Here is a 16836-nt window from a genome sequence, read left to right as displayed (position 1 = left end):
ACTTATTGCTCAATTTCTTACACTAATTACGCAAAATATATACACGTGTATCAACCCATGACTGATAACATGACTTTAAAACAGCTATACGTTTATTTGGTTTGCAGAATGCACATTACACGTCCGTATATCAAAATCTTGTGTCGTAGGGGTCAGGTTTCGATCTGTTTCTAATTCTTAATTTCTACTACCTGAACCCAAAGCCATTAGACTTAAATAGTAAAAACACAAAAAACCACGATATATATAAGTACTTAATTTATTAAAATATTATTATCTTATAACTTATTTATTTAAAATGGAAGTACAAAAATTTTTCTGAAGAAACAAGGAAGCAACAGAATACTCTATTTACAGCGTTTGCGTACAGAACAGTCGTAAGATTCACCACCATTTTCAACGCAGCGGTAAACCTTAATATATGTATTACATTTATATACTTCACTCTCTTTTGTACTTACCTTCTTGTTATCCTAAACAAATATTTTCTTATCTACGTTTTTGTAATTTACAATTTTTCTGTCCCATTAGCATCTAATTATCTGCTTTCTTTTCAATAATACAAAAACTTACCTACAAAATTATTTGTAACCATTTTCTCATGGTGCTAGATTTGAATTTTCATTAGTCTAAATCTATACACAGTTTGGACATTTATCGTGTTGCATATATGTTTACCATTTATACGACAAATCACTAGAAGGAATGAAATTACTCGATGGGGGGAGTACTGCTAAAAACAGTCATGATCGTTACGTTTGTCCTGTACGATAAATTTCTACAAGTTCCTAAGCAAAGATCTATGGATGTAGTGTTCGTTTAATTATTGTGATATTCTCAACATTAAATCTGACTAAAGAATATGCTTTTGTTCAGTTGTAGACATCATCTACTTTATACGTCTACCATTTATACTTAAAGGGAAATGATAGAAATATGTTATTAGCTTGAAAGACTGAATGCAAAACAGCATCCTTGACTCATCAACGTGGACTGAGGTATTTTTTATGTTCCTTTCTCGTTTATAATTTACTGCAACACGGGCCTAAGTTCTTGAGTCATGATAGGATAAGAAACAAGCGGCGCGGTCGCACCAGATATCGATAGAGGTAAGCTGGCAGGTTGTTGCGAGTTCGGAGGTTGTTGATTAGTTGCTTGTGGACCTGATCCGCTCATCGTGATTGTTTGCTGAGCCATTGTGACGATGGGTGGCGGTATGGACACCGGTGCCATTGAGACCGCTGCAATAGAAACAGGTGCAACTGTGGCTATACTTACAGGAACAGTCGCAACACTCGCGGTAACAGTACGCAACGTTCCAGCTGCTACTGCCGCGTTCACCATTTGTTGTGGTGTTGGAGCTTGCGATGGTGGAACCGTATTTGTAATAGTCACTGCTGGAACTGTAACTGCTGTCACGTTTGCAGTTCGTTTTCCAGACATTCTTAACTGAGCATTTTGATCCAAAAGAAACTCATTAGTTGCCGTTAGGTCGCTAACCTGTAGGAATACAACATACAGTCATTTTCATCCGGTCTACTATGTACAAGCTGTTACATCTTTTTTTCCAGTTATTTGTTATTGGCATAAAAAATGTTTCACATAGAACTTATTTCGCCTAGGTGGAAGTATCTTAAAAAATTCAAGGTGCGCTTTTCCAGTGCTTTGCAAAGAACTAATTTAAACGATTGTGAATGAGTTTAAGAAATAGGCATACATACATTCATATCTCGAATATTTTATCATTGAAACAAAATAAATTCTGCTTGGAACATTTGTTCGAATAACTAATAATTGCATAGATAAATTAAAATGGAACACTCCATACAAATAAAACAGTTATAACGTTGAACAGTGATTTAAATTAAACTGACCTGTTTCTTCAATTCTTCTATCTTTTTCCGTAACAGCGCGTTCTCGTCTTCCAAAACAATTGCTCTAGCTTCATTGCGCGGTATCACCGGATAATAATATCCCGGAGTAACTGGTTGAGCGGTATGTTGGCCAACCAGCGGCGAAGTTTCGAAGTGAACAACCGTTTCACCAGAAACTATTCGTCTCTTTGGTTCAGGGGGTCCTATGTAATCGGGAGGGTGTGAAGATGCATTGTAACCATTGTTTGTTACTAAGTTATGTTGATCTTCTAATTGCCAGTGAAAGCTGTAAAAATATACAAGCACATAGTCAGAATTTGTATGTCTACCTGGATAAATTATTATAATATTCAAAGAACGTGCACAGCATTATGAAACTGTTTTTAAAATAATATATATTATAGAAGCCTAGAAGCTATAAAAAAGCAAGTGGAAACAAGTGTAAGTAAAACTCAAGTACTTAGAATCTACAGAATGAAAAGGCGACTTTTAAATCTCGAACTAATTGAAAGAGACTCGAAACAAGACACCCTGTGCATTTCGAAATTTCGTAGAACGGCTTAATACATTTGTCTAGCCGTCATACGATCAGGAATTCCTGCTAAAATACCGTACTCGTTATCGTCTAATGAAACGCGTAGGAGCAGGGTCACCGAAACGCTTCTTTGCAAACACTCGTTCGCATTGCTCCGAGTTTCCGAGAATACGAAACGGTGAGTAACTAAAGAGTGAATCATGAAACTCTATCATCATTTTCGCGTTTGAAATTCATCCTACAAAAAGATGCTCCACATTATATTGGCATAATTCAATTACCACAGCCTACATAGCACACTCGTGCAAAGATGAATTGAATGAACCAAACCGTTATGACCTGGCCATTGTGTATATATGTATCTCCTCATTCATAATGCTACAAGAGTGTGCCGGGTTACATAACAGGTTGTCTATTTATATGCAGACATTTATCCTCCACTTACTCGGCTCAAAATCTATTTGGTATTCCAAGCGGATATTCCAACAAACATTGTTTCTCTCTCGAAAGACGCATTTACCGATGTGCGATCGAATAACATTTCATGGGAGAGAAAAAAAAATGTATGTGATCTGAAACAGCCTCGACCGTTTTATATACACTTACTTTCTATCTTCCTCGTATCTACGATTCTCTCCATTACTGGCACCATTGAAATTGTGTTGTGGCCGGGACGCGTTGTGATGGGAAACCGCGATCAAGTTATGCTGCGGTTCCTCATTCTTCCAATGCCTGAACTTGCAATTGGTCCTCTGACAACTGCCCTTGATGAAGTCTTTGCACATCGGGTACTCAGGCTTCTCATTGTTGTTTTTCAGTCTGGTTAAGATATGGGCAGGCAGCTCCCCGGTCGCTCTGAACCTTTTCTCCTCGCTCTCGGTACAGTGGAGGAATTTGCATCCGGGCCAATTGCACATTCCGTTTTGGAAGTCATGGCAGAACGTGTACTCCTCTACGGGGTCGTCTTCCGAGCGTTCATGCAGATATTTGCAACGCTTTCCCCGGTGGCAAACATTCCGCAGAAAGTCTCTGCACACACGGGTGGGCGACACATCGCCGCTCGCATTCGGTGCACCTGCTATATTGCTCGCTAGGCCACCTCTAGCGCTATCCAACTTTTTTTTCAGCTTCTTCATCGATGATACATTGCGGTCATACCACGCAAGTAATTCCTAGCCGACCGTTATTACCAGCACGTTACACGTGCACGCTGTAACTATAAAAGATATCATTGCAATGCTGTAATGTAAAATGAACGTAGGATCAATGCAGGACAATGATACATCAAATTTGGCTGTTTGCGCTTCTGATTTCTACCCTTCTAATCGACCAGCAACTGAAAATACGCCATTAATTATTAACGCTTTGCCTATCGGCGGTTATTTAGCAGCCTTTTAAAAATCAATGTTGTCAAGACTAACTAGTTAACTTCAAGACTAACGAAGTTATCTTCGTTACGGAACGAATTCTTCGGTACCGTTTTCTAATCGTTAATCTGAAAGTTATTACGCGCAACAGAATCAAATGAAACTTTTTCAAGAGACGATTATTAATGTTTTTTTGATTAGTCATTCATTAGTCTGTTAATAGATCTCCGGATAGGTAAAGCGTTAATTAATTTGTTCATTGAATTGACGCAATGAATTAACATGGACCATATAGTGAAGCCGTACAATTGGAAAAGCGTTTCGATATACGAGAGCTATTCTCGTAATCACTATGTAAATATTTGCTACATAGGTGTCTGAAGTAGGTAATTACTTACTATTATATAATCTTAATTTTTAAGTGATTTGTATATATTTTTTCTATTTATGCAATACAAATTGAAATGATGCTTGCATATCAAAACTGAATGTAGCGTCTACTAAAAAAAAATTTCGGATGAATTTATTTTAGTTTTTTTTCTTAATACAATTTATTGCTACACAATTAGATCTGCAGTAATCTAAATAATACAATTAAGTGCATTTCTGTGCCATTTAATCACTGGAATAAATAAATTACTGAAAACTTTAGTTGTTGCAATTTATAGCATAGGGTCACAGTTTTGTTCGTTATAATTACGTTAATGTTGTGCCTCGCCGCTTCAGGCAAGAACAAAAAAGGAATTGGTGCATCGGTGATAAACAATCGACGGTTTTGAACAGGTGAATACAGTAAAAGGCGTTTCCGTTAAATTAATTTTTATTTTTTTATATAATGACTATTACATGGGTAGTAAGATTATATCAACAGTTGTTATGTACAGTATTATCCTTATTTGTATAAACCTTCTCGATCTTAATATAATTTCAATCCACCAAGAAAGTAACGCCTATAATCGGTAGGCTAATAACCTTTTTTGGAAAATTGATTATACTTTGTCGTTCTCACGTGTATGAATCAATATTTATGACATTGGAACGAGGCAGAAATAGATCGAGTAATGGCACTGTAACTAAACTAATTAGATTGAGAAAAATACAGATAATTTCAATCGTATAAAAAGAATCAATAGAAAAGTATAACTAGAACTCGTTTTTTGATACAGACAGATATCTAGGCCATTCTTTCTTTTTTTTTTGTGAAACCATTTAACATACCGATTCCAACGAAAGTCATACTCGAAACATTCTCATTAAAATATTTATTTGCTGTTTTGTATCTCAACATTTATTAGGTCGTTTGTACGGATATGCTTCTATTATCATGCTACCAATGAAGAGAGGAAACAGTGCAAAGTGCTTCGATAATTCCTACGATACAGTCATACATTGCTAATTCGTAAGCAGCAAGAATCATCGAAGTACCGGATGCATAACGAAACAGAAATTCGAGAAATAATTAATAAAATACATTGAACGTCGAATATTTGATCAACAAATTATTTTTATATATATACAGAAAACAATAATATAAAAAACAGCTGCGATTTAAAATCGATGAATGCTAACATTTAAATAAATTGTTTAATTAAATTTACAACGGGTTCGCGCGTAAAACGATTATTGACAGGAAAGAACAATAATTCGACTTGTTCGACCTTTCCAAGTTATTTCCTTGAGGAATGAGTAATAATAAACAGATACTCTAAAGGAATCAAACTACATACATATATATATTTAATCAAACACAAATACGTTCCAATTGTTAAAATAAATATCGAGTATTTCATTTCTTTTTTTAAGTAAAAACAAATTTATTAAGATAGTGAATACATTGAGAGATCTTTTTTCTTTTACAAAATTCGATCATCGTATATAAACATTATTTGTAATTTATGTAACAAACATCCAAGTCGCTGGACATGCAACATTGGAAATAATTGCAAAGAATAACGACGCAAAGTGTGCAGTGTAGTAAATGTAGATTAATACCATATTTTAAGAAGATATGATATTGAGATTGGCAGCATGTTGAACATTTTATGTGGTTTCCCCTATATTTCGGCTAAAATGGTAACATGTTAAAATGGTAACATGGCATATTTCTGCTTCACCTCTGTTATCTGTTAGAGAAGATTTCTGTAATTGGTGCTTCAACAATTGTATCGGAAAAATATATACAATTCTTAATATACTTTGTTCATATAAAAATGTTCGAATTTTTGTTGAAACTACACACCTCCGGTTTCATTTCTCTTGCTTACTTAAAAGCTTGTTAACAAACTATGTTTTAGATGTTTTTACCTTTATCATAGTACTATCGATACAAAAGGAAATACAATGTTACTGGTGAAAATTATATGTACATATGATACCAGAGCAAATACGTTAACGGACACATGGAATATCTAGAGATGTTAAAAATAAACCACACTGAATTTTTCTAAAATTTGTCCGATAGATGAGATACTATTGGACGGCTATAGCCGGTGTGTCCGTCAACACATTAAAACATTCTTTGTAGCAACACCCATACTAACATAATCGCGATGGGTGCTACATACTGTATTGGTACAGAATAGGTTGTGTTTAATAAATCACCGCATTGTGCTCTGAGAGCTGTATACTTCTTCAAAAGCTCAGCTTTCTCTTCGACGAAAGTATTGTATTTCTCTTTTAAAATTACCAATTCTTCATGCAGCTCTTGAATTCTTTGAGATTCATTCTTGGCACGATAATATAGTTCCTTCAATCTCTCTATTACTTCTTCGGGAGATTCATTGATTAACCAACCTTTAAGATTTTCTAACTCCATCTTAACTGCTTGTTGTGACTCTAAGTTATCCTCTAGTTTCAAAGAATCCAAAGAACTAATTAAGGCTTGTAGTATATAGTCTCTTGTATATAAAATTTGCTGTGTATCGCTTTTAGACATTGGTTTCAATGTTTTGACATAATCCCCTTCTAAATGTTCTCCGTCGCATTCTACATTCGATTCAGTGCTGTCTTTGTCTCCTTCGTCCATCTTCGTATGTTGATTAACTTCTATCGAAGCAGACTCGTTAGGAGGTTTACAACTAACCATACTTTCAACATCAGTTTCTTGTTCTTCGCTTTCCTTTGCCTTCAACATGATCTGAACTTGATGAGAACCCTCTAATTGATTACTATTTTCTTCAGAAGCAAATCGAACTTCTGTTTTATAAGGTACGAACAATTCTTCTGCTACTACATAATTTTCTTCTCTTTTTAATTCTATAACAGACTTCTCGCTTGTATCGTCGCTGGTAATACTGCATGTGTCGTCCGTTGCATCCGAATTGGTATCAGATTCCGAGTTCATATCTGTATTGTCTATATTTACATTTCCATTAACCAATGTTTTTCGAGATGGTGGTGGTAAAATGTATTCTGTTACATTGTCGTCGTTAGATAATGAATCATCCAATTGTTCTTTCGTGAAAGAAATATCTGAATTTTTTAGTTGATTCATATCGATATCCTGTGAATTAATTTGATTATCCTGTTCATCTTTCAAAGCACATAAACTGGATTCTGTGTCGATTTCCATGTTATCCGCATGTATAGAATTCAATTTATTAAGGATAATGTTAATGGCTTCAATTGGATTTTCTTCATCTTTCGACTCCAAATTGTTGTCTGTAACCATTTTTGTGTTCATATCTTGCAAAACCTGCATATAATTTCTGAGGGCAGTGATCTGTTTATAAATATTAACAGAATCTAATCTGGAATTACATAACCTTGCTTGTAAATTCTTCTCGATTCTAGATTGATCTTCGAGTCTTTTCAAAAGTTCCTGCTTCTCTTGTTCTACTTTTTGAACCATATCCTTCATTTTCTCTTCGGTCTCGTTCAATTTATTCGTAGTTTCATGAAGTTTGGTTTGGGTGTCCGTGTATTTTCTACTAAGCACCTGAAGTTCAGTTTGAGTATGCTTTTCTACATTATGAAGACTTTGACACTCCTCCTCCGTTTCGTCTAAACGTTCCTGTAACTGTGTTAACCTTTGAGATATTCCTAGTTTCTCTTGTAATATCTTCTGTAATTCTTCCTTTGCTGTATTTTGGTATTGTGCTTTCTCCTCCAAAAGCTTCACTAACTCGTTTCTAATTTCATCTTCCGTGTAATTCTTAGAATAAACGCTCAGTTGGCTTTCAATGGTTTCCACCCAAGACAATAGTCGATCTTCCGCTATCAACGCTTGCCACGACTGCTTGGCTACTTTTCGAGTATTCGCCACAAGTTGTTGAAGATATACTAACTTAGAGTGAAGCGCTTTTTCTCGTCTCGAGATTTCTTGCATTACTTGGTTCAACTTATACAAATCCTCGAGGGAAACATTATTAATTGTCGACACAACCGACGTACTAACACTAGCCTCCTTCTCGTCAGGCAAATATAATTTCAGTGTCGCAACTATACACCCATGCTTGAACTTCCTTGCATTTTCCATCACATCCACTCCGAATTGCACTATATCACCCGAATGTACTTCCTTAGGTGCCGATTCCAAACCGGCCGCGCTGAGTCTCTGATTATTAACGAACGTACCATTACTGCTGCGTGTGTCTTGCAAGTAAAACTTCCCGCTAGAATACCACAACACCGCATGATTTCTAGACAATACTTTACAGTCAAAGATTGCGTTATCAGGTGCAGCAGTGGCTCTCGCTACAGAACGTCCGATTTTAACAGGTTGCTCCAATGTCAGCGTACGATCTTGAAAATGATGGGAATTCTCTCGGCAGATTAAGACACCTTTGGCTGTCATTTTATTGTTCTGCGTAGCGTTTATACTCTGACTGACAGGAAAATTGGCATTTTGTAACCATCCACCACTGGCTACAACCATAGCCGATGTGGAAGAACTATTACTACACAAAAACGAAGAGACAGTTTGAAACTCGAAAGTCACTCGTTTACTGTCATCGGATGTGTACGATGTCGTGTCAGTTTATCAAGGTACTGTTTGTTGTGCACACCCGATCGGAGAATTCGATAAAATTACCGTGTTACGATTGTTAAAGGCGTAAGATACGTCGGGAATAGGCGTGACATACGAGTTCACATGTTTCCACGACAGAGAAAAAAATTCTGTTGCTACACCAACGGTCTTCTAATGTTCCTTTTACTACTTGTCATAAATCTGCTCGTAACAAATAATACAGTTAGACTGTATTTGCGAATTAATCAATTCGCGAACATGTGGCTCGACTCGGTTCCAAAATCTGTTGGCTCTGGTTTATCCTCGGGATGCAATGAGAATGAATCTTTCGTTCGCTTTAAGAACAGCGAAAAGATATGTTTCTCTGCGCAAGTAGCGGTAAGCGTACGCTTTCACACTTTCGTCCTTCGCACCAGTTCCCTTGCCCCTTGAAGTCTTCAACTGTACTCTCGAAGAGGTTCATTAGAAAATCATAATACACTCGACGCTATGATCAACAACACCCGAACACGATTAACCGAGCAACGTTGCGATCAAGACCAAAAATATTGTTCTCGAACTACTGCATTACTGTACCGAGACACAAGTGGTCCACGTTCCTGTAACTCAATGCTCTTCAGTTCCGCGTTTCGCTGTTTATCGACCGGCGGCAGTATAGTCATCTATATGAACACAACGGTGTAGCAAATTCAAACGTAGCTATGCTTGGGCGTGCTACATCATATCGAATACTGAGATATAAAAAGAAACAATCTATCGAAAACTGTCCTTTCAAATGTCAAGAATATTATTAAGAATATCTCAAATGTAAAAACAACCATTTTGTACGCGACGCAATGGTGCAAAAAAAAAAATAAGTAAAATCGAAAATTTTAGATCGCAAAGAAGAATATAGCATTTATTAAAAATAACAATATAACGAGAAAGAAAAAATGGAATATAAAATTTTATTCGTTTTATTCAATTCTCTAGAGGTTACTTACGACTCTATAGAGAAATTTATCCAAAATGTTCACTAAAATATTTATACAACCGTTTTTGTGAAATGCGTTTTTTTAAATTTTTATTTTTTATTTCTTCTATAAAATTAAACGTACACGCTATAAAAACATTCGTTTCTTCGTAGATATTAATGGACATTGTTTATCGCGTCAGTGAGCTCAGATAATTTGCAAAAGCGTATAATAATGTTGATATAAAAAAAGCTATCTTTCAGAAGTTACCCTATACCAAAGGCACAGAGTGAAAGCAACTTTATATATGTAACATGTATTTATTATACTTTTAATATTGTTAACGGTTAAATCTTGCTCAATGAAAGTAAATATATACGATTTATAGATAAAATTAACACTCGGCTATTTTCAGCACATAAATACAAAGGAAATAGTAATGGGCTTCCATGAACTGATATAACGTTAGAATAGACACACTATTGAATATTTAATCGGCGAATTGAAGCAGGTTCGGCACAACAGAGTTTAATTGTTTTATTGTCATATGTTTTTCTGCAAGAAAACGTATCTCAATGAAATGTAACGATTGTTTATTAATTTAACCAACTCTTGGTTGGCTCGTATTTAATTACATAAATGTAATATTTATTATTAACATAGAGTAATACTAAATAGAATAAGCATACATCGATGTTATACTTCGTTACATTTTCAATTAGTTAACGTAAAACCTCGAGAAAACCTTTCGAATATATATTTGACATATTATAAGAAGCGTTCCTATGTAAAAACATATGAAGGTCAATGTTTTTTGAGTGAGTTACTATTTAGCAACGTCGAGAATAACCTCAAAGTCTATAGTATCGTAAATTTCACTGTTCGAAACGTAGTTTGCATAAGTTATAATTTTAAAGAATAATATAGAAAGATACGATTTGGTTAAGAGTGTGATATGGTTTTATATTTTCTATAATTCCTGTTTTAAATTATGTTGCTCTTTACGTGTAAGTACACAGCCACTCAGTTAATATATTTATCTCTGATAAATTAATTAATTAATATTTTGAATTGTACAGATACTTACATCTCGTGATTTTCGATAATAATTATTTCAACAACAATCTCAATAGAATTGAACAAAATAAAATTAAAATGTCAGATGACGATGACTACATGTCAGATAAATTTTTGCAAGGTACCGACAAATCTAGTTCGTCAAGTCTTTTATACAGACATGCAGACAAAAGAAAACTTGATCTAATAAAAAAGAAAATTGAAATCGAGGCAAAAATGAAAGAAAAACATTCGGTAAAATATATGGAACAAGAAAAAAGAGAAGAAGGTTTATCTTCTGCTATAGCTAGCAGCAATAAAGGTTTGTTTTCATATTCGTATACATGTTGTTTATCGCTTGCATAATTTTATATCTTTATATAATTTCAGGCTTTCAATTACTCATGAAGATGGGATATAAGCCTGGTCAAGGGATAGGCAAAACTGAATCAGGGATGACCGAACCAGTTGGTGTTGAAGTCAAACAAGATAGGCATGGTTTAGGTAAAGGTGTAACGAGAAAACGAAAAAATTGTAAAAGTAGTGAAAATGACAGTAAACTGGACAATAAATGTATGAAGGACTTTCGTGGCAGAATTGCTCAAAAGAGAGCAGAACAATTGTCTAAGGCAGATCTTTATAAAAGTCAAAAGATTTGCGAACAATTGGATATACAACTAAATATAGAAAAGCCTGAGGAACCATGGTTTTGGTTGCCTCGAGAAACTGAAAAAAACACCGATTCAGAAAGCGAAGAAGAAGAAAAAGAAGAAGAAGAAGAAGAAGAAGAAGAATCTTACCAACTTAATGAGAAACTAGAAATTCTTACTAAATATTTAAGGAAAAAGCATTTCTACTGTATTTGGTGTGGAGTAGCATTCGATAATGAAAATGATTTAACAGACAATTGTCCTGGAGATACAAGAAACGATCACTAAATAGAAATAGTGATATCTTTAAAGGAAAGAGTATAAACAATAAAAAAAATACACTAAATATGTCTCTATATTTTTACCTGCATCGCTTATTGTAACAACCCTGTAAGGAACCATATATACAGAGTATAAAAGGCTAAGGATCTAAGTAACATTAGTCATGTTTCTTTGATACGATCACCCACTGTGCACTGAGACATAAAAAACCCATTAGATTCATGATGCAAAATACTGAAAAAGTAATGCCCCCAAGATGGAAAAAATCTAATGCTGTACAGTGTAAAAGCAGGGGAAAGTATCCTGCTTCTGCTATGCTATTATATCCTAGCAGGAGTTCAGCCACCCCTAGTCATTGTATGTTGGAGGGAAAGCTACATATAAAAGCATCTGTTTGATTTTCCATGCTTTCATTTCAGTCAAGTTCTTTGACCACACCTGTATCCCATTGGAAAAAACGTCTAGCACAAAAGCAAACATCAATTAAACAAAACAGTTAAGATGGTTAAATTCTCAATGGTTTTGTTATTGACTGTATTTGTATTCGCTAGTAGCACAATTTCTCAAATGATAGACGATGAAAGTTGTGAAACACTGCAGTCAGAAGTACATATTACAAAAGGTTTTTTTCTTTTGTTCAAATACATTTTATAGTATTTAACTTAAAAAAATAAATGACTTCAAGAAATTTTTTCTTTTTTCCAGACGAATATGATGAAATAGGACGTTTAAAGAGAACATGCAGCGGCGATATACCTGTCACAAAATGCGAAGGGTTTTGTACTTCACAAGTGCAACCGAGTGTTGCAAGTACTACAGGTTTTTCGAAAGTAAGTATGGAGATGCAATAAGCAAAAACTTACAATGTTATATATAAACGGAATAATCCTTTTTGTTTTCTTAATAGGAATGTTATTGTTGTCGGGAAAGTTACTTAAAGGAGAGACTAATTACATTACACCACTGTTACGATGCAGACGGCATAAAACTATTAAACGAAGAAGATAGAATAATGGAAATCAAAATACGGGAGCCAGCAGATTGTAAATGCACAAAATGCGGCGATATATCTCGATAAATATAATGAAAATGTAAACAAATAATATTGTGAATTATACCTTGAAATTATGTAATAAGAATTATATATTCTCCAAAATAAAATGGAAAATTACGAAACAAACTTTTAATAAATAATTTCCCTTTTCCTTCAGATTTATGTTCTACAACTAATTTGACAACTTCATCAAGAATTTTAGAAGTTAAAATTGGGTACATTTTTTGTATTAAAAATAGGTAGACATTATTTAAATATATAATTAAGAAACCTAAACTAAATAAATGAGTTAGAAATTTTTAAATAGGATTTCAACAGATTTTATAAATCTAATACATATATTGAAAATGTTACTACATTCTCGAAGATCGTATATTTCTGTGTTAATGGCGTTAACATTTAATTGTCCGATGATTGATATAATCGAGCAAACAAAGTTATTAAAGAATGAGTGGCTTGATTACCTTAGCTATTAAAGATTAAAATATGTGTATCGTCATATATTTTTCAAGAAGTTAACTAACATATAATATGATAATTATAATAATTTTATATAAAACGAATTTAATACTATCTTCACTGATAAAGGATCGATGTAACACTGATTTTGCTGACAGAAAAACTTAAAAATAGGGAGTATAAATTCATTGTGTGATACAATTGCTTACATGATATACATATATTCTGAATTATTCTTATTGCTTTAAACCATTGAAACATCTCAATATTCTGGCTCATTACTTTAATTTTATTTATCAATTTGTGCTTTTATATTCTCATTGAAAACATACTATGTAATTCTCTAAGCAGTAATCAATAATTTTAGCAACAATAATAGCCGATATCTTTTTTATAAATTATATTATTAACATTTTTCTTTTCAAATTTAAACGTATTGAGAAATGTGTCCATAATAAGTTAAGTTTTAATGCATTGTTACTTCTCTATAGATTTTTAAACTTTTTAACTTGTTACTAATATTTCAAGATATCTGAACCATTAAAATGAACTTTTATTAATGTATTTCATGAGAAATAACATATGTGTGTTGATCATCTTTGGTTGGTCTTATGTGTGTTGATCAAAATAAAACAGTAGAACTATTTACATTTACACTGATCAGAACAGTCAGTTTGAACGATTATTTACTTGCAATTTAAGGAAGAAAGTAGTCTGAGGAACAAGTGTTATATACTTTTATATACATATGTATTTTCTTCCCTACTGCAGTAACATAAGCATGTGAAGGGAAGGGAGAAAACGTGGCCACCTACAGGGTATAAAAGGGTATAACAAGAAGTCTACAAGCTCAGTAAAGTACTAGATTCAGAAGGAAATGTATCGTGCTAAAACTATGTTCCTGAATCACACTGGTAAATGAACAGTTACGCCGTCAAGACTCCTATAAAGCGAACAATATTGCATTCAAGTTCAATTCACACACATGTATAGATTATATATTATATATTGTTTGGTTTGTGCGTGTTGTCCTTGCAATATACTCCATCTAAATTATGATTTGTATTTGATTAAATAGAATAATATTGGGTTGGAACAATACTATGAAAGTTCGTAGTGTTTGTAAATTAAAATTGAAAGCTAATATATTATTAATAAGCTAATATATATTTTCCATTCTGTTCTATTACTTTTTGCCATTTTCGTGGTAACTTCTCGTATTATTGAATAAACATATGAATAAATACTTTAATTTTATCTATGATTCTTAATTTGAAAATGCTACGAACTTTCTTTCCAACCCAATAGAAGTAAAATAATTATTAAGAAGTTTGAGTTTATTAGGACTCCCTTGGCATATTTATATGAATACACACAATCTTATGGAAATAAATATAATTTGTTTTCGTTTCTATTACTTACGGATGCAGTTGCAGTTGGTTTCTTAGTATGCCTTCTTTTCGGAACTACAAAGGCAATTGTCGATGAATGTCAGGCCACACCAGTCATTCACTTTTTACAATATCCAGGATGTGTACCAAAACCAATTCCCAGCTATGCATGCAAAGGACGCTGTAGCAGCTACCTGCAGGTAAAACATAATAAGAAACAATGTTTAGGAGAACATTTCTCTTCTCTTCCATAATTTAGTTATCCACTGATCCAAAATGAATTTATATGCCTATATTAACACTTTACCTACGGGAAGCCTATTATCCCTTTGCACTCGAATGGCGAGTCTGAGGCACCAGTAAAAATTGCCATACCATTATTCAAAACAGTTTTAACATTACTAAATTTGTCTGTATTCTATAAATTGTAAAAAGCTCAACTACTATATATAAGAAATCAGGTTCAATTTGATGTATACAATGTAAAAAAGATTACATAGAATAAAAATGATCTGGGTTGAAACAAATATCTTCATTTTAGAATTCAAATTGCTTCGAGTGCAAAGTATTAATAGGATTTTCAATAATTGTGCTGTATCAAAAGAAAGCATAGAAATTTTCTTTTACATTGCAATCTTAAATGAAACTATTAGATGACGTTATTGAGGGTGACTTGCTTGTTCTCAATGAAAATTGCTGTTGCTATTAAAGGTTTCATTAAAAAGTATTTAGCCATGTATCATAGATTTTTCAAAATTATGCAATAATCACCGTAATGTATTAAATTAGGATCGTATATTTGTTAAATACTGCTTTACACTGCTATTTTATAAGAACTATACGAAACATATAAACTATATATACAATGATATAAAAATGATTCGTTGAAATTTGTATGGTGTTTTGTAAATATTTGTTATTTACATTATTTATTATTAGACTACGGATTTGATGCATTTATGACAAAAATGGTTACATAGTTGCAATTTAAAAGAGTGGACAAATTTAAAAAATTCAAGAACATCAATGTATTAATTGCAGCTTATAAACATTATTAAAGAATGAAAGAAATTATTGCTTGATCCTTTTTTGTTGCAGTTGATGCAAACAATTTTTATTTTGCATAAAATTCCGCAGTCTATTTATTATGGTTAAAAGTGTGATCTTGAGAAATAGTTTTCCCATTCGTATAGCTCTATTAAATAAATACTATCATAACTTTGCATAACCGTATCTTAATATATCTGAAATAAATCTTGAAAAATTATCAGGCATAAAAATCGATTTGGTATACCTGTTTCTACAGGTGTCCGGATCAAAAATTTGGCAAATGGAGAGGAGCTGCATGTGTTGTCAAGAAAGCGGCGAAAGGGAGGCTAGTGTATCCCTATTTTGTCCAAGGGCTAAACCAGGCGAAAAAAAGTTCCGAAAGGTTAATATATTGTCTCAACTGAATCACAGAATCTTGAAGATTTAGATTACATGTGAAAATTGAATAACACGTTGTCAAGTTAATCACTTGCACAATAAAATCAGGAGCAAAGCTTCTGACACCACGAGTTTTCCACAGCCATATTGTTTTCGTCTAACCACGTCTAACCGACCAGTAGGAAGCGAATAAAAAATGAATATGTATTGCGCGCGATTCGAAGCGGATTATCTTATGCAGTTCATTTGTACAATACATTGATCAAATTGTTCATTTGATCTCTGCTATATCGAATAATTGAGAAAGTCGAAAATGAAATATACTTGTTTTTTTTTGTGGAATTTGAAGTCGTAAAAAGTATGAAAAATATGTTTCTTGTGAATGTTTTTACAGGTAATTACCAAAGCACCTCTGGAGTGTATGTGCAGACCATGTACCAGCATAGAGGAATACGCAATTGTTCCTCAAGAAATTGCTGGATTTGCTGATGAGGGTCCATTCACAACGTCTGCGCATTTTAGGAGATCGTCAGACTTGCAATAACCAATTTCTCGAATTTTATGCTGAAAATAGTAAATGAAAAAAATTGCAAAGAAGAGATATTTATTTGCTTGATATATAATATATTATATACATTAGGGCTATTGTAAACATTTGAATATTAGAATTGTATAGAGAAACTGAAAATATAGAAAATATTTAACAAAACATAAGCACAACAGTGAATATTATATTACTCACAAACAATTATTTACCCTTCTTTATATATATATATATATGCATGAAAATTGTATTTACAGAAACGTTTGCATTTATT

The 16836-nt window shown here is 33.3% G+C and overlaps 4 protein-coding genes across 5 annotated transcripts; 2 read left to right on the top strand and 2 right to left on the bottom strand.

Annotated features, from left to right (window-relative positions):
• Window positions 1-243: 243 nt before the first annotated feature.
• On the bottom strand, window positions 244-16219 carry LOC143217156 (zinc finger CCCH domain-containing protein 10). 2 transcript variants are annotated; one of them, XM_076440979.1, is made up of 6 exons: window positions 16073-16219; window positions 15885-15993; window positions 14622-14784; window positions 3016-3625; window positions 1875-2160; window positions 244-1500 (listed from the first exon to the last, which is right to left on the bottom strand). In XM_076440979.1, exons 4-6 carry the CDS (start codon window positions 3543-3545, stop codon window positions 1030-1032), a joined length of 1287 nt encoding a protein of 428 aa, XP_076297094.1. In that variant the 5' UTR covers window positions 3546-3625; window positions 14622-14784; window positions 15885-15993; window positions 16073-16219; the 3' UTR covers window positions 244-1029. The 2 variants fall into 2 exon arrangements, with proteins under 2 accessions (XP_076297094.1, XP_076297105.1); XM_076440990.1 differs by lacking the exons at window positions 14622-14784; window positions 15885-15993; window positions 16073-16219 and adding an exon at window positions 5769-5910.
• On the bottom strand, window positions 3956-11173 carry Slmap (Sarcolemma associated protein). The gene has a single exon (XM_076440852.1). The coding sequence runs from the start codon at window positions 8650-8652 to the stop codon at window positions 6283-6285; it is 2370 nt and encodes a 789-aa protein (XP_076296967.1). The 5' UTR covers window positions 8653-11173; the 3' UTR covers window positions 3956-6282.
• LOC143217195 (G patch domain-containing protein 11) lies at window positions 10227-11692 on the top strand. The gene is made up of 3 exons (XM_076441142.1): window positions 10227-10705; window positions 10778-11076; window positions 11145-11692. The coding sequence occupies exons 2-3, from the start codon at window positions 10854-10856 to the stop codon at window positions 11690-11692; spliced, it is 771 nt and encodes a 256-aa protein (XP_076297257.1). The 5' UTR covers window positions 10227-10705; window positions 10778-10853.
• Window positions 12173-16725, top strand: Burs (Cuticle-tanning hormone bursicon). Its single transcript, XM_076441232.1, has 6 exons — window positions 12173-12308; window positions 12392-12516; window positions 12594-12748; window positions 14679-14790; window positions 15897-16022; window positions 16413-16725. The coding sequence occupies exons 1-6, from the start codon at window positions 12188-12190 to the stop codon at window positions 16560-16562; spliced, it is 789 nt and encodes a 262-aa protein (XP_076297347.1). The 5' UTR covers window positions 12173-12187; the 3' UTR covers window positions 16563-16725.
• Window positions 16726-16836: the final 111 nt, after the last annotated feature.

Source organism: Lasioglossum baleicum, chromosome 2 (assembly GCF_051020765.1).
Source record: "Lasioglossum baleicum chromosome 2, iyLasBale1, whole genome shotgun sequence".
Lineage (NCBI taxonomy): Eukaryota > Metazoa > Arthropoda > Insecta > Hymenoptera > Halictidae > Lasioglossum > Lasioglossum baleicum.
Note: the sequence above shows the minus strand (reverse complement) of the source record. Positions and strands in the feature narration are given on the sequence as shown.

What these genes read in the sequence shown, in the direction of transcription:
- Burs (XM_076441232.1), top strand. Translation starts at nt 12,188, where the DNA reads ATGGTTAAATTCTCAATGGTTTTGTTATTGACTGTATTTGTATTCGCT. An exon ending in GTACTACAGGTTTTTCGAAA is followed by an intron (nt 12,517 to 12,593) that starts GTAAGTATGGAG and finishes TTTTCTTAATAG; the next exon opens with GAATGTTATTGTTGTCGGGA. An exon ending in GCTGTAGCAGCTACCTGCAG is followed by an intron (nt 14,791 to 15,896) that starts GTAAAACATAAT and finishes CTGTTTCTACAG; the next exon opens with GTGTCCGGATCAAAAATTTG.
- LOC143217195 (XM_076441142.1), top strand. Translation starts at nt 10,854, where the DNA reads ATGTCAGATGACGATGACTACATGTCAGATAAATTTTTGCAAGGTACC. An exon ending in TATAGCTAGCAGCAATAAAG is followed by an intron (nt 11,077 to 11,144) that starts GTTTGTTTTCAT and finishes ATATAATTTCAG; the next exon opens with GCTTTCAATTACTCATGAAG.
- Slmap (XM_076440852.1), bottom strand. Translation starts at nt 8,652, where the DNA reads ATGGTTGTAGCCAGTGGTGGATGGTTACAAAATGCCAATTTTCCTGTC.
- LOC143217156 (XM_076440979.1), bottom strand. Translation starts at nt 3,545, where the DNA reads ATGAAGAAGCTGAAAAAAAAGTTGGATAGCGCTAGAGGTGGCCTAGCG. An exon ending in AGATACGAGGAAGATAGAAA is followed by an intron (nt 2,161 to 3,015) that starts GTAAGTGTATAT and finishes ATATTTTTACAG; the next exon opens with CTTTCACTGGCAATTAGAAG. An exon ending in TAGAAGAATTGAAGAAACAG is followed by an intron (nt 1,501 to 1,874) that starts GTCAGTTTAATT and finishes GTATTCCTACAG; the next exon opens with GTTAGCGACCTAACGGCAAC.